The sequence below is a fragment of the Pteropus medius genome, unplaced genomic scaffold (genome assembly GCF_902729225.1).
Source record: "Pteropus medius unplaced genomic scaffold, Ma_sr-lr_union100, whole genome shotgun sequence".
In the NCBI taxonomy this organism is placed as follows: domain Eukaryota; kingdom Metazoa; phylum Chordata; class Mammalia; order Chiroptera; family Pteropodidae; genus Pteropus; species Pteropus medius.
Genome location: NW_024349803.1, coordinates 13839297 through 13857248, shown reverse-complemented (window position 1 = coordinate 13857248; position 17952 = coordinate 13839297). Strand labels below are relative to the sequence as shown.

Sequence of the window (17952 nt, the reverse complement as noted above, 5' to 3'; positions counted from 1 at the left end):
AAAATATCTTCTCCAAAACAATGGAATGAAATTAAAAAGAAGGAAACTTGGAAAATTCATAAATATGTGGAAATTAAGCAACACATTCTTAAATAGACAATAGATCAAAGAAGGAATCACAGGAACGCTAGAAAACACTTTAACATTAATGAAAGCAAAAACACAACATTCCAAAACTTATGGGATACACTGAGAGCAATAGTCAGAGGGAGATGTATAGCATTAAAAGAGAAAAAAAGATCTCAATTCAATAAGCTAACCTAAATTTACACTAGAAAAAGTAGAAAAAACTAAATCCAAGGATGGCAGAGGGAAGAAATTAATAATGACTAAAGTTGAGATAAAGAAAAAAGAATAGAAAATATAGAGAAACAACTAAACAAATGTTTGTTTTCTGAAAAGATCAACAAAATCGACTAATCTTTAGCTAGACTGACTAAGAAAAAAGAGAGAAGACTCCAATTACTAAAATAAAAAATGAAAGTGGGACATTACTACTGACCTTACAGAACTAAAAGGGATTATGAGAAGATATTGTGAACAGTATACTAACAAATTAGATAATCTAAATAAAATGGACAAATTCTTAGAAATACACAAAGTACTAAAACTCAAGAAGACTCAAGAAGAAATATAAAATCTGAATAAGCCTTTAACAAGTAAGAAGATTGAATCAGTAATCCAAAAACCTCCCCAAAAAGAATAGCTCAGTACCAGATGGCTCCACTTGTGAATTCTACCAACATTTGAAGAGCACCAATTGTCCTCAAACTCACTTAAAAAATAACTTCCTAACTCGGTCTATGAGGCCATCATCACCCTGCTACCAAAGCCAGATAAAGACACTATAAAAAAAAGAAAGAAAGAAAAATACAGATGAATATCCTTTATGAATAGAGATGCAAAAATTCTCAATGAAATACTAGCAAGCTAAATCAAGCAGCATATTAAAAGGATTATACGCTATAATACATCACATTAATACAATGAAGAGAAAAAACCCATGATCCTCTCAGTCAATGGAGAAAAGACATTTGACAAAGTTCAACACCCTTTCATGATAAAAATACTCAATAAACTAGGATTAGAAGAGAACTTCTTTTAACCAATGTTACCTCAATAAGCTTAATAAAAAATGCATAAAAAGTTAAAATAAATTAAGAAAATAAAATAAATAAAAAAGAAGAGAACTTCTTCAACATGACAAAGAGCATTTATGAAACACTTACAGCTAATATTATTATCAATTGTGAAAGACTGAAAGCTTTACCCCTTAGAGATCAGGAACAAGACATGGATGCCCTCTTTCACCATTTCTATTTAATATTGTACAGGAAGTTCTAGCTAGACCAATTAGGCAAGAAAAAGAAATATAAGCCAACTAAATTGGAAAGAAAGGAGTAAAACTACTTCTGTTGACAGATTATATAATTTATATATAGAAAATCCTAAAACACACACATGTGCACACACACAAATTGTTAGAGCTAATAAACAAACTCAGCAAATTTTCAGGATGAAAGACCAACATGCAAAAATCAGTTATATTTCTATACACTAGTAATGAACAATCTGAAAGGGAAATTATAAAAAGAATTTCACTTATAATAGTATCAAAAAAATAAAATAGGAATAAATATAAAGAGTGAAAAGCTCACACAGTAAATGCTATAAAATGTTGTTGAAAGAAATTTTAAAAGACTTAAATAAATGGAAGACATTCCATGTTCTTGTATTGAAAGATTTAATATTGTTAAGATGGCAATACTTTCCAAAGTAATCTATAAATTTGATGCACTTCCTCCTATCAAAATTCCTTTTTTCCAGCTATGGAAAAGCCAACCCTCAAATTCATATAGAATTGGAAAAGGCCATAAAGAGCTAAAACTACCTTGAAAAAAGAGAATAAAGTTGGAAGACTCAAACTTCCTGATTTCAAAACTTACCACAAAGCGACAGTAATCAAAACAATGTAGTATTGGCATAATGACGGACATAAAGACAAATGGGCCAGAATAGAGAGACTGCAGAAATAAATTCTCACATATATAGTCAAATGACTTTTAACAAGGGTACCAAGACCATTCAATGGGGAAAGGACAGTCTTTTCAACAATGGTACTAAGAAAACCGGATATCCACAAGCAAAAGAATGAGGTCAGACCCTTACCTAACACTTCATACAAAAATTAACTCAAAATGGATCAAAGACCTAAATGTAAAACCTAAAATAATAAAAGTCTTAGAAGAAAATATCGGAGAAAAGCCAAAGCACAAAATTGGATTTGGCAATGATTTTGTGGATATGACGCAAAAATTGACAAATTGGACTTTGTGAAAATAAAAATTTTGTGCAACAAGAGATACTATGCACAGAATAGAAAGGCAACCCACAGAATGGGAGAAAATATTTGCAAATCATATATCTGATATGGAGTTAATATGCAGAATATATAGACAGCTTCCAAAACTCAACAAAATAACAAACAATTGATTAAATATGGGAAAAGGGATTGAATAGACATTTCTCAAAAGAAGATACTGAAATGGCCAATAAGTAGATGAAAAGATGTTCATCATCACTAATCATCAGGAAAATTCAAATCAAAACTCACACCCATTAGAATGGCTACTATCAAAAAAGAACAGAAAATAACAAGTGTTGGTAAGGTTGTGGAGAAACTGGAACCCTTGTGCACTGTTGGTGGAAATGTAAAATGGTAGGGTCACTGTGGAAAACTGTATGGTGGTTCCTCAAAAAAATGAAAGAATAAAATTTCCATATAATCTAGCAAATCTATTATGGGTATATACTCCAAAGAATTTAAGGTGGGGTCTCAAAAAAATATTTTTACACTCAAGCTTATAGCAGCATTATTCACAAGAGTTAAAATGTGTAAGTAACCCAAATGTCTACTGACAGATGAATGGATAAGAAAATGTGGTATATACATACAAGAGAATATTGTTCAGCCTTTAAAAGGAGGGAATCCTGTAATATGCTACAACATGGATGAATCTTGAAGACGTTATGCTATGTGAAATGAGCCAGTCACAAAAAGACAAATAATGTATGATTCCATTTCAAACTCATAAAGACAGAAAGTAGAATGGTGGTTGCCAGGGGCTGGAGGAAAGGGAGAATGGGGAGTTACTGTTTAAGGGGTACAGAGTTTCAGTTTTACAAGATGAAGAGTTATGGAGATAGATGGTAGTGATGGCTGTACATTATGAAAGCATTTAATACCACTGAAATGTACACTTAAAAAATGATTAGGATGACAAAATATATTATGTGTATTTTACCACAAAGAAAAATTGAAATAAATTATGAAAAGATGCTCAATTTCACTTACGATGTGATAAATGTTAATAAAACTACACTAAGGTAACATAGTCTGCTGATAAGAATGTAAAGTGGTATAGCTCTTAAGATTTATTTGATGCCATCTCATAAATTATAAATGCACATAACCCTTGGTCCGGCAATTCTGTTTTTATAAATTTATTTACAGATATATTTGTACAAATATGAAATGATGAATATATATGGTTATTGCTTTCAGCATCGCTTAGAATGGGAAACAAAGGATTGGGCAAATCAATCATGAAGCATCTATACATGGATATTAGGTAGAAAACACCGAAAAGGTCACAAGAGGTTCATAGAACAATCTCTAAGATATATTATGTGAAAAAAACAACAAGTGCAGAACAGTGATATTAACAACGATAACTTATAAGCAAAAAGAGAGAGAGACAGACAGACAGACAGAAAGAAATGCAGTATATTTGCATTTCCTTGCATAGGCATTGAGAAACTCTGGTCGGGTTTGCCAGTGGGGGTACCAGTAGGAGACTTGGAAGGAAGGAGGAACATTTACTTCTCCATTCCCTCCCTGTGGGGTCACGTATCTCTCAACCACAGGCCAATATTCCTCTCAGAAGAATATTGGTCTTAGTCATTTGTCCTATGCGTCAAATTCACCTCTTCAGCCTGGTCTCAGCAACTGTTCCCCTTCCCGTTCTAACTTGACTTCTTTATTCTTCAGACAGGCCTATACACTTGGAATAGCCCCCATCTTTGACTTGCCACCACTAGCCTCTGCAATGCTGAAAGCCTGACACCTAAGTTTCCATGCCTACTGGCCCCTCCTTACAGCTTCCCAAGCTCCCAAACTCAGGCTGTCTATCTTTCTAGATAAGACGGCTGTTGGAGTAGCCGAAAACTGCCTCCTTTGCTCAGTGCTCTGCTGTTCGGCATCCTCTCTAGGGTCCCTGGTACTAGAAGAAAGGCTAGAAAAGGGGATTTTTACAGGTTCTATTCACCCTTGTTCACTGTAACCTCTGGAGAGGGAGAACTGCCTTCCAGATTCCCACATGAACCCCTCCCAGCCCCCTTGTTGCCTTGTTTGCCCACTGCCTAAGGAAAACCTAATTCAAGTATATGGTAAGGCAGCTCTGGTGTAACAGATTTGTCAGTTACTTCCTTACTTCCCACCAATGTTTCTGAGGATATCTGGAAATGGTATAAGCACACCACTCCACATTTTTGCAGCACTTACAGTTTAAGTAGCACTTTTGCACGTCTAATAGTCTTTTTGCTCTTCACAGGAACCTGGAAGAGCATACATGGAGAAGAGAGACAGAGCAGAAATTATTATGCCCATTTGATAGATAAGGAAACTGAAGTTTTCAGAGTTTGAGTTACTCAGACAAAAAAGTCTGTTCCTGAAGAGCTGTGTAAACATGGTTAATTCCTATGAGAAGACTGCGCTTTAGGATCAAAGGAGAAAAGGACTCAGGGTCCCACGGAACAGCCTTGTGAAAATTCATAACAATGACTCTAAATGTTTCCTGAGTTCTCTCCATCTGGCCCAGGATCTTCGCTCACATAGGTATGAATGCACACCGAAGGTAGCATATTTTCAATTTGCACATTTATCGTCACCGAACTCTTCCCAACCTACTCTGCCATCACTCTTCTCCATTCGAGATAATACCATCATTATTCAGTTATTTAAGCCAAAAACCTAAGTCATTCATGATGCTTGTTTTCCCTTACCCCACATCTATCAGTCATTTCTGTTAGCTCTACCTCCAAAGTTCATTACAAATATGTCTAATTTCCTTTTTTCTGTTTTTTTTTAAACATTTTTTTAATTTATTTTTTATGATGACATTGGTTAATGAAATCCAGTAAGATTCAGGTGTACAATTTAACGGTAAGGCATATATATATATTGCATTATGTATTTCTTCCTTTTTTCTGATACTACCTTTGACAGCACAACATCAGTGTCACCTGGATTATTAAAACAGTATCTTAACTACTCTAATTCCACTCTTCCCACCCTAAAATCATTTTCCCACAGAGCAATCAGAAATGTTCCACTTCCAACAATGGCTGACTAGGGTGTTTTAGACCAATCCTCTGGGAAAAACGAGAAAAGCTCAACAAAATATATTTTTAAAAACTGTTTAAATGCATTAGAGTTTTCACAAGTAAGTGAAAGTCTGCAGGGTCGGCATCAGGAAGAAGAGAGAAACCAAGAAAGGTGAGTGTAACATAGAGGACAGCTTTACCTCTCACGGCAAATACTGATTCTGAATGTGAAACTTGGAGATGATAGGATGAGAAGCTGAGCAAAGCTCCTGACACGTTCATGGGTTGGAGGGAAAAAAATGGGAGTTCAGGGCCGACCAAGGATGCTGGCCTGATGAACATTATTGGCTTTTGGTTGTGGATCTGAAGAGCTATACCTGAAGGGTAAAGTTGAAAAAGAAATAGACAAGCCCTCACAAGATTGAAGCATCACTTTCACCCCTGTGTGGATGAATCTTGCATGCATTATGCTAAGTGAAGAAGCTGGATTCAAAAGGCTATATACTGTATAATTACATTCATATAACACTCAAGAAAATGCAAAACTTATAGCTACAGAGAACAAGTCAGTCGTTGTTAGGAATTAAGGACCAAAGAAGAGTTTGACTACAAAGAAATAGCATGAGAGAATTTGTGTGTGTGGAATGGGGGTGGTAGAGAAAGATGATGAAACTGTTCTGTATCTTGGCTATGGTGGTGGTTACACAACTCTATGTATATGTCAAAACTCACAGACTTTTACACCAAAAAAGTAAAGCTTACTGTAAGTAAATTAAAAATAAATTTAAATTGAGGTAAAATCAATTTCCTTTCTATATACCAACAATGAATAGAAAAATTAAATTAAAAACAATTCGTAACAGCATCAAAAACTATTAAATATTCTAGAATAAACCTAAGGAAAGACATACAAGACCTCTATGCTAAAAACTACAAAATATAATGGCAAGATTAGAGAATACCTAAATAAATTAATTAAAAGATAAACCATGTTCATGAATTGAAATATTACAATATTACAAAGACATTAACAATCCAATTGAAATCCCAAGACATTTTTTTTTAAATTGACAGGATGATTCTAAAATTATATGGAAATGTAAAAGGCCAAGAACAACATAACAATTTAGAATAATAAAGTCTGAGTACTTACTCTGCTATACATTAATACTTAATACAAAGCTATAGTAAGACAGTTTGGTATTGGTAAAAGGTTGGACAATAGGGAACAAAACACAGAGTCCAGAAAATGATCCTAGACTTATACATAAAGAGCCCTGTGATTTATGACACAAAGAGTTGGGGGAAAATTACAATCTTCAATAGGTGATGCTGGATCCAAAATATACACAAAAAAATTAAAACTTGTCTTCTACTTCAATCTACTCATATGCAGAAATCATTTCCAGGTGGAGAATAGATATAAATGTAAATGGTAAAACAAAAAAAAGTTATTAGAAAGCAACTTGGAAGAATATCATTATGTTATTTAAATAGGGAAATTTCTTAAACAGGATAAAAAAACTAATTATAAAGAAAGATCGAAAATTGAACATTAACCTAATAACTTGTTTATCAATATGCACAATTATTAGAGTAAAAATGGAGACAGGGGAACGGTATAACTGACAAAAGTCTTGTATCCACAATATATAAAGAACTCTAAAATATAAATGAAGAAATGACAAAAAACCAGTGGAAAAGTGGACAAGAGAACTGAACAGGCACTTCACAAAAGAGAATATTCGAAATGGTCAATGAACAATTGAAAAGGTGTTCAACCTCTGGAGTCACCAGAGAAATGCAAATGAAAAACCATTTCATCATTGTAGATTGGTTATAATGAAAATGATTGACAATATCAAGTATTGGTGAGCATGTAGAGCAACTGGAACTCTCATATGCTTCAGACAGGAGTGGAGCTTGATACCACCAATTGGGAAAATGAATAGTCTCTACTAGGAGCTTCACATACATATGCTCTATGACAGCAATTTCACATCCAGGCATATATCAACCAGAAATAAAGACATATGGAAACACTAGCGCAGTTTGTCATTACCAAAACTGTAAACAACTCAAATATCCATTCGCATTAAAATGAATAATTTGTAGCACATACACACAATATATTATTATACAGCAATGAAAATAAGCAAACTACTACTTCATGCAACAACATGGACAAGTCTCACAATTATGTTGACCAAAAGAAGCCAGACTCCCAAGAATATGTACTGAATAGTTCCATTTAAAGGAAGTTTTAAAAAAATTAAAAACTAATCTATGATGTTAGAAATCTTCCTGGTGGAGAGGAGTGTGGAGTTACTGACTGAGAGGGGACAAAAGAGGACTTTTAAGAATCTGGTAATGTTCTATTTCTTGACATGGTGATTATAAGGTATATTCACTTTATGGTACTCATTGAGCTATACATTTAGTATTAATTCATTTTTTTCCTGTGTTTATTTTATATTTTTTAAGTTAAAAAATAAAAATATAAAATATATATATATATATTTTTTAAGTTTTTTTTAAATTCATAAGTCAGATGATGTCACTTCCTGTCAAAGTTATGGAATGACTTCCTATAACACTAACTAGGCTACTTGATCCAGCTCCTGCCTACCTCTGTCCTCAATTTACATTACTCTCACTTCATCATGAGGCTCTACACTGGTCTTCTTGCTTTTCCTCACACATACCGAACTTGTTCTTATCTTAGGGTCTTTGTACTTGCTCTACCCTCTGCCTGATGTTCCTTCCCCAGTCCTTTTTGTGGCTGCCTATTTTTCATCCTTCAGGTCTTCAATATAATATCATCTCAGGACTGCCTTTCCTAACCTATCTACCTCATATAGCACATCCCACCCCACTTCCTAGTCGCTCTCCATCCCAGGTCAACATTTTCTATAAAGGACCGGAGTATAAATATTCTAGTCTTTGGAGGCCAGATGGTCTCAGTCACAACTCAAGATTTCCGTCCTAGTGGGGAAAGTAGCTATAGATAATATGTAAATGAGTGGACATGGCTGTGTTCCAAGAAGTCCTTACTTAGGGATCTTGACATTTGAATTTCATATCATCTCACATGTCATGGAAAATTCTTTTGATTTTTTTCTCCCCCAAGCATTTAAAAACATAAAAACCATCCTTAGCTCACCCATAAAAAAGGCAGGCAGTGGTGCCAGATTTGCATATGGCCCTAAATTGCCAGCCTCTGTTCTAACCCATCACCCCGATTTATTTTTTTCCTAGCCTTATTACTATCTGAAATGATTTCAGTTGTTCATGTGTTTCTCTTCCATATTTTCCCACCATTAGAATTCCAACCCCGAGAGGGAGGGGTCTCATCTGTTTTCTTCTCCACTGTGTCTACTACCCATCACAGCATCTGACACACCAAAGCTAGAAGAAATGAAGGCCCAAGCCCACCTGGATGTAAACGAGGCTTTAGCTTGGTTCTTGATGGCCCCCCTCCGAGTGGGGCTCACAGGAGCAGACCCAAGCTCTTCCCTTACAAACTCTCCAACTGAAGATTCAGGTCGGGCAGACTGAGATCGTAATGAAAGGCCTTCTCCTGAGAATAGACTTAGCTTGATGCTCCGCTCGAGATGGGACCAGGATTTCATCCTGGTTTGATTTATGTCTGCCTCTCCCTTTACTGGATATGTTATGGTGAGCAGGCCTGTTAACAGAAGAAACTGCTGTCACTCTCCCTCGTGGCCTGGCCTTCCCTCCCTGCTTTGAGTCTCTGCACATGGGCACCTTTCAGCTCATTTCCCTCTTCACACTTTCACTCTTGTAGGTTCTCCTGCCAGGCTGCCTCCCCTCTTTTGTCTGGCACAGTGCTCCAACCTTAGTACAGTTAGTGGATCAGTAAACGCTGACTGAAGGTAAGAACGAATCAATCTCACTTCTATTCATTCATCAAGACCCAGATTAGATTCCACTTCTTCCAAGGGGCCTGTGTTTCATTCAGCTTTATGTCCTCCACAGCACTCAATGTAGAGACTGGGTACACAGTGCATCCATGCTGCTCCTTGCCACGCCCAACTCCCTGTAGAGTTGTCCTTGGAGATGACTTGCAGGTGACTCAGGACTTGGGAATCCATATGATAGGCTGTCACCCACCTTTCTGTCCCCTTACCTGCTGCCAGCAAGACAGAATTCATGAACTGAGACACTGTCTTCTGAAACCGCCTCTTGATCTCTGCCAGGGCTCGGCTCATCTTAGACATCTTGTCATCCAAGCTGCTGATTTTGTGGGTCACCTGAGAGAGGCAAAGGGGAGGGTGTTGTCACTTGCCTCCCCAGGGGTCATCTGCCCAGGCCAGCAATGACCAGGCCAGGCCTTGCTCTGACTTGCAGGATGTGCTGTCCCTTCTACCTTGGACACACCTCTCTCCCCTTCAACCCAGTGAATTCCTGCACTCTGGCTCAACCTGACTCACATGCCCCCTCTTCAGAGGGTTTTCCCTGACTCTACTGGGCAGAACTGTTCCTTGTCTTGGACCTCCATCATCATGATATCTATGCAGCCTGAAGATCGAAGTTAGCCCTTTATGAAGTAAGTGGATACATTTGAGTGCCCATCATACGGGAGGTGCTCAATTAATGCTTGTTGCATCATGAATAACTAGATGAATAAAGGCCTCTCTGGAACCTTTGCTGTCAGTCCCTCTCTGTAGGCAACCCCCAGAACCCTCTTCCTCCCTCCAGCTGCCAGAGCATCTCAGCTGGGAAACTGCCCTTGGCCAAGACTACATAGATTGACTGGTTACCTGTGAGCACAAAGGCCCTGGCCTCCTGCCTCAATTTGGGGTTACCCTGAAGGGTCATTCTGGTTCTGGGGCCCCCTGTGGGGTGGTGAGGCACTTGCTGGGGCTGCCTTGCAGTTCAGCTTCTTCCTCTGCCAGTGCATCTCAGTGATACTGCAGAACTAGGCTCAGATTCCTGAGTTAACGGCAGTTAAGATTTGACTTTTTCTCCAGGAAGCCTTTGTTGATTTCTTCAGCCAGTAGAAGTCATTCTTCATGCTAAACTTGCACATTTGCCCATTTTTGTTCTTTCTGCCCTAGGTATTGGTCATTTTTTTTTAACCTTCTTTATCCTAAAGTTGGTCAGTCCCTGAAAGGCAGGATCCATGCTTTCTACATCTCCCACTTAACACAGAGGCAGTGTGAAAAAGGTTTTCTTCTGTAGAATTGAAGCCTCAGGTGGAGAGAGTTGGGTGGGCAGTAGGCAGATTTTCTGAAGAACAATGAAGTCAGCCCACATGTCCTTCTTTGCCCTGCAGGCAGGATTTCTGTAACGAATGCCCCAATTAATGGCAAAACCCCAACCATCCTTCCAACTGCTGGCCTCAGCTGCTGCTTCTGGGATAATTTTATTTATTTATTTGTAATTTATACCCAGCCTGCTTCCAAAAAGGATTTGAGGCGGCACTTTGGGCTAATAAAGCATTTAAATTGAGGCATTGCCTCGCTTCCAAAGTGCTGCCTTGATAGAAATATTTAGTGAGGAGCCAGGCCGCAGGGCCATAAAAGCTGGGACTGCCATTCTGCCTGTCACTCTTCTTCTGGGGAGATGGGTATGTGAGGAAGCCATTTAACAAGCTTCCCAATGACAGAGACTTTGAGGGAGGAGGCCACCCTGCCTCCCACACTCAGCTTTCCTAGACTGCCATGAATTTTGCTGATGAGTGATAACTAGCCCTAAACACAAACACACACAGGATGAAAGTGTGTGAAAGCTGGGTGGGGCCTTACGCATCATGATACAGATGGAGAAACTGAGGCCCATAAAAGGAAGGGACTGGCCCAAGATCCTATGGCCTCTTCTTAGCCAAGGCTCTTTGCCAGCAAATTTTCTCAGGGGCTTCTTATAGTTCTCATGGTCCAAGAATCCAAAAGGAGGCAGTTCTCTGAGCCTCAAGGATTTCATGTGAAAACGTTTCGAAGTGCTTTTCCTGGTAGCTAAGGTCAATGACTGGAAATCCTTTTACCTGCAATAATTCTGATCTTTCTTCATTTGCTGTTGTTTTTCTAGTTAGAAAGTTATGATACACAGTACACCTCCCCACTCTCAGACACAAGGGGTTATGACCTGGACGCTTCTTGACAAGTCAGTCTTTTTGGACAAAATCAATGATTGTTGTATAGAATGCAGTACTGTTTTCAAAAGCTATTTTAATGTCTATTTATCCCTATGCTAATAGTCCCCAAGACAGTTTAGCTTTTTGAGTCACAATGTCCTTTTCAATAACTTCCAGCCTCTATCACACTGTCAGTGACTCTGGGAGCTTCCCTTATGGAAACTCTGTCTCCTAGACTCACATGGTTCAGTAGAAATATAATGGGAGCTATATGAGTAGTTTCAAACATTCTTGTAGCCACATAAAAAAAAATTCTTAAAAAGCGAAGTTAATTCTAATAACATATTTATCTACTCCAATATATAAAAATATGATCATTTCAACATGGAATCAAAATAAATGATTAATGAGAAATTTTACATTCTCTTTTCATACTAAGTCTTGGTAATGGAGTATGCATTTTCACGTATGGCCCATCTCCATTGGACTTGTCAGACTGAAAGTGCTCAATAGCCATTTGCAACTTGTGTCCACCATACAGAACAGCACAGCTCTGGACTCCTAGTTCTAGCTTGCTAAAGTTGCATTTAGGTAAGAAAAAAATCAGTCCTGAATTACAAAGTTGCTTTCCTTGGCCTAGAGGGTATGTTTAGTTCATGGACTTAGAGTAATTTCTCTGGATTCATAGAGGTCTTTAGCTGCTTATGTCCTGGTTCTAGGCTGTGTTTCAAACTTCACAGATAACCAGAGAAGTGGTTGCCATGAAAGCAAAACATTACTGCAAATTTATGGAAAAGAATAATTTTCTAATACCTATTGTATTAGGCTAGCAGGTGTGAACAGGGATTAGCCCTGGGCAAACTGGGAGGTGCGGCCTTCCTGCTCCTATTTCATGGAGCCATCCCGAGTGAGCCAATCTTAGCAAAGCTCTCTGCGTGCAATGCAAGTGGCCTGCTCCATCAGTGAGCCCTTGATCACCCCAGTCTCATAATGTATGTAAACTGCCCTCTTCTAGATTATAAACTCTTAGGAATCATGGATCGTGTCCACTTCATTCTCTCCATCTCTCTTCATGATGTTGACTTGGGACTAGGCACACCATACAATCCATAAAGATCTAGGAAATGAAGACTTGAGTTTCCAGTCTCCACTGCTTTCTGACCCACTCAACAAATATTTAGTAAGTACTTAATTTGAAGCAGTCCTCATGCTGGGCCCTGGGGCAACAGACATCAGTAGGTATCACAGGGAATTTCTAATTTCGTGGAGAAGATTGGCTTGTCAATAAAGGTGTGCTAGAATGGAGGCAGAGTACAGCTGGGAGGGCCAAACAGAGGGAAAGGCATATTCTACCTGAGATGGAGAAGGGGGTGACAGAGACAAATACTGGCAGTTATTCTGTCCAGCATTATCTCTCACTCTCATGATAACAGCACCATGATTTTCCTTTAGGAAAACGCTCCCGCCTCATCCTTTGTCCAGCGTTACTTACACCTGAGGCTGATCACATCCATGGCTCCTAGGATGGACATAATACTTAAGTTGATTAGTGAGAGTGACACACACTCCTGGCTTAGGGAACATTTCAGGCAGCCAACAGAGCTAATGATGTTGGTGTTGGCATTGCTACTAGAGCACTTAGGAAATAGAAGCCCTCCTCCTGGGGAGACCAAAGCTGGTAGAATAATGAGTCCAGAGATGCTCATGACTATTTTGTTACCATAAGGAGAGGAATTCCCTGACAATAAAGCCAAAAGTCAAAAAGCAGAGCCAAGAGATGGCAAGATATGATGGATGCGGTTGAGGGCCTGGATCCAGACATGCCTGAAGCTGCCTACTGACAGACCTGTTTACTTAGCCAATATAGTCTCTTTCCATGTTTAAACCAGTCTTCATTGTATTCTGTCACAACTGAAAGACTCCTAACTGATAGAAGTTTCACAGAGAAGGTACTAAGGTTAGGCCATGAGTGATGAGTAAGAATCCACTCAGCAGAGAAAGAGAAAGAGCCATCCAGGAGTGTTGGGTGGGGTGGAAAAGGAGGGGCAAAAGCATTGAAATGTGGAGTGGCAAGACATGTTGAGATGCCTTGGGGTCAGGCCTGGGTGCCTGGTCTACTTTGCCTTACCCGTTTATCATGCCCTACCCTGTGGGGACAGTTGTTGGCTGATACAGTGAGTGTTACTTTCTCATTCAGGGAAGTGAAGGTGACCGTGATGGAGTCCTGTCCCAGCACCGTCAACTTCATTTGCTCATTCACCTGCAGATGAAGAAACCAGTACTCAGCGGACCTCTGCTTTTCTTGTCACCATCCGCCCCCGCTCCCTCCACCCCGTCTCCAAACACATCCCTTCCTGACCCACCACAAAGCATAAAACCCCTATTGGCTTGGGACTGAGGAAGCCATAAAATCTTTCTGGTTCTTATGTTGGAATGTATCTTTCATGGAGAAGACAGAAGAATTCCAGTCTCTCTTCATGACTGCCCCCTCCCTTTCCAACCCAGGCTTGGAACCAATTGTGAAAGACACACAGGAGTCTGGCAGGTGAGTTGGCTTTGGTTCCGGTAGAACTGGATGGGGACACAGCTTGGGCCAGAAGCCAACACTATCTCTGAATCAAAATATGTCCGCCCAGGTACCAGATCTGACTCCAAGCCTTGCTCTACAGCATACAGAGCTGCCTTGGGAACTGACAAATGGCAGAGAACACCAGAACATACCCCACCACACATGGGTGGGAAGATAGCAAAAGAGAACCCAGCAGGGGCCAAGCCACACATGCTCAATCTCCTCCCCTACGGTCACAAAATATGTCACCACTTTTCCCCTGAGGTGGAGCCAAAGGTAACTACCCTTTTCTAGCACTTCCCAAAGGGTGATATTTCTTATGTATTGGTCCCAGATAGGAACACAAGGAGGGTGAGTTGCCCTTATAGCAACTCACTTCTTACTGAGAACTCTGTGTTCTAGGGGTGAGTCCCAGTTCTGCCTTCTGTTAGCATGTCATTGAGCCTCTCTGAAGTGAAAGTTCTTCAATATGTAACAGTTAAAAGGCTAGTATCAGGTTCAAATGAGATAAGGAACTTTGGAAATGGCCTCATGAGACACAAAGGCCCATACCAAACACGAGCGGGTACTGTCAGGATGCGGCAGAGCAACTCACATGTAAGGCCCCTGGATGGTTCACGTGTGCAGTTATTTAAGCACATTGCTCCTACCCACAGCCTAGGAGACTGAAGCTCTACACTGTTGCATGGCAAGGCTTCCTTCAGTCTTCAATGTCCTTGATCTACATACACCCAAGGACTGCTCTGAACTAAGAAAACACTCTCCTTTGTGCCTTTCATTTCTTTCTGCTATTCTACTTGTTAGCCCAAAGGTCCGCCGCGCTCAACTACATCATCGAGTCCTGTCCTCGCACTGTGTAATCTGGATGCTAGTCCCCTCCAACACCCTGAAAACATTTGACCCCCCATGGCTGTCTTCTTGCCAAGTCTTTTGACATCTTCAAAATTGGTGATTACTCTCACTTAAGAGAAACCCTACCCTCTCCGATTCTCTTTCTAGAGAGATGTAGAATAGAGCCATGGTTGAAAACTCAAGCATTACAGTTGGGCAAGGTTCAAATCCCAGTATTGCCACTTGCCAGCTGGGCAATTTCAGGCAAGTTGATTTCCTTCTCTGAGCCTGGGGAAAATAATAGAATCTGTCTCCTAGGGTACTGAGCAGATTTCATGGGATAAAACAGGCAAAGGGCTTAGCATGGTACAGCTGTTTTTATTATCCCTCCTTTCTAGGGGGTTTCTTTTCCTCTCTCCAATGCCCCAGATAAAGATGTTCTACAAATTCAGTCACTGCTTGTCTTCTCATGAGTTCATGAGCCAACTCAGTTATATATATCCATCATCCCCAATCTCTCACCCTAGATGAGGATCCAACAATCTTTGCAAACCCAATCAGCACACCTAAAAACACACTGGTTTCTGATCCTCTCGGAAACTTCTGTTTCCACCCAGATACACATTCTATTGTGAAGTCATTTACAATTCCTTCTTCCTTTCATTTATCCCTCACAGCCCATGACTGAATAACATTGAATTATTTTACTGAAATGGTTCCTTTTAAAAATATCGCCACTAGCCTTAATCATGTCAGGTCTGGCTAGTAACCCCCAACTAGTCTTTCTATTAGCCTGTGCATTGATCTTTTCCTCTCCGTGAGATCTTTCACACAAATGCTGGGCTGAGCATGCCAGCCCTCAGCTTAAAAACTAACCAGTTGGTTCGTCTTCCAGTATAGCTGAATCAGCTCTTAAGAGGCTTTAAAAAACAAATAAACAAAAAAACCAAAAACCAAAAAAAAAGCCCCCTCGCACACACACACAAAACAAAACTATGAAGAGTTTAAAAAGAGCAGGAAGATTTTAAAGAGTCAAGACTTAAGAGAAAGGACCAGCATGGGCTGAATTTCTGTTTTACAGCTTTAGCCTGAAGACAACCCACAGTCATGGTCCAAACTCTACCATCTTTCTGGTGCAAGGAACCAAAGGTCAGAACCTGGGGCAACTACAGAAAAGTAAACATTTCCAAAAGGACAGATCTGGAGAAATAGAGCTCCTAGTTCTATGAATAAAATGCCCACATCTCTGGCTGATCTCTGAACTAGGCATGAGCAGGCAGACTCAAGACAGCTTACAGCGAGGAAAACAAACGAACAAAAAAACTAAACTGGGATTCGAGCCGCTGCCTAATGCAGGTGAGAAAAGTTTGTGGTGTGAGTCTTGCCTGTTAAAATAAAAATGTCAACACTCTTCAGAGAAATATATCAGAATTCAGAGACTCTACCACATAACATTCGCTATGTCAGCAATTTAAAATTACTCAACATGTGAAGAACCAGTGAAGTCTGAGCCACTCTCAAGGCAACAGATAATCAGTGGAGGGCAATCCTATCTGATATGACCCAGATGTTGAAATTATCAAAGACTTTAAAGCAGGGGTCCCCAACCTCCCGGCTATGGAACTAGTACTGGTCTGTGACCTGTTAGGAACCGGGCTACCCAGCAAGAGTGAGCGGCAGGAGAGCAAGTGAAGCTTCTTTGTATTTGCAGTCACTCCCCAGCGCTAGCATCACCACCTCAGCTCTACCTGAGATCATCAGGCAGTAGATTCTCAGAGGAGCACCGGTCTCTGGTGCCAAAAAGGTTGGGGACCACTGCTTTAAAGCAGTTAATTTAACTCTATTCAACAAGGTAAAGGAAAATATGATAAATAAAAAAGTAGAGAATGTCAGAGAAATAGAAAATGTAGAAAAGAACTAAATGAAAACTCTAGAACTGAAAACATCTGAAATTTAAAAATATCACAGGATTAGCATAATAGCAGAATGGAAATGACAGGATAAAGTCAATGAACTTGGAGATAGATCCATGGAAATTATTCGATCTGAAAAGGGAAAAAATTTAAACAACAAAAAATAACAGAGCCTCAGGAACTTTTGGGATGATCTTCAAATGTCTAAAATACATGTAATTGGAGTCTCAGAAGAAAAGGAGAGAAATTGAAATACCCTCTTTTTCTAATGGCAGAAGACTTCCTGAATTTGGGGGAACTATGAATTTACATATTCAAGAAGTTCAATTAATCCCAAAAAGAATAACTATGAAGACAACAAATAGACACACCATATTCAAACTTAGAAAATCAAAGGAAATATAAAATCTTGAAAGCAGCTAGAGAAAATGAACAGCGATATGAATAACAACAGACTTCTGATCATAAACTATGGAGATCGGACACAGTGAAACATCACCTCTAAATGCTGAAAGGAAAAAAAAGTCAACCCAGAATTCCAGATCCAGCAAAAATATCCTTTAATAAAGACATTTTTCACATGAAAAAAGAGAGAGAGAGAGAGAGAGAGAGAGAGAGAGAGAGAGAGAGAGAGAGGGAGAGAAAGAGAGAGAGAATTCGTTGCATTTTAAGAAATGCTCAAGGAAGTTATTTGGGTGGAAGAGAAATGATACCAGAGAGAAATTTGGATTTTTCAGAGAGGAATGAAGAATACTGGACATGTTAAATACCTGGGTAAAAATAAACTGGCTACTGCAGCCTCCAAAAGAACATGAACACTCCTCAGCCTGACATCCAATACCTTTCACCTCCACCCACAACATATACACCTCTTGCTCCCATTTCTATTATAAGAGACATGTGTGAACATTTAACAATGCCACACTAAGTCCTAACTCCAGCCTTTATAGATCCTACTCCCTCTATCCCAAATGTTCTCTCTTCCTTCTTCTATGTGGATCCTATGCATCCGTACTGATGTTTCAACTCAAGGGTCACACTGTCTTCCATGCCAGCCTTGACTGTATCAGGCCCTGTTGTGCATTTTTGTATGCAGCTCCAAGGAAGAGAACAATTAACTAATATACATTGATAAAACACTTTAGTGATGGAAAAAC

General features: G+C 39.4%; 1 protein-coding gene across 1 annotated transcript in view; it reads right to left on the bottom strand.

The window, feature by feature from the left end:
• Positions 1-17952, bottom strand: part of CUNH3orf20 (chromosome unknown C3orf20 homolog) — a 65185-nt gene that overhangs the window by 20875 nt on the left and 26358 nt on the right. Inside the window, exons 8-10 of the mRNA XM_039837365.1 lie at positions 13611-13742; positions 9536-9659; positions 8821-9073 (exon numbers count right to left, since the gene is read on the bottom strand). Of these exons, the coding sequence (XP_039693299.1) occupies positions 8821-9073; positions 9536-9659; positions 13611-13742 (509 nt within the window). The remainder of the gene's footprint in view (positions 1-8820; positions 9074-9535; positions 9660-13610; positions 13743-17952) is intronic.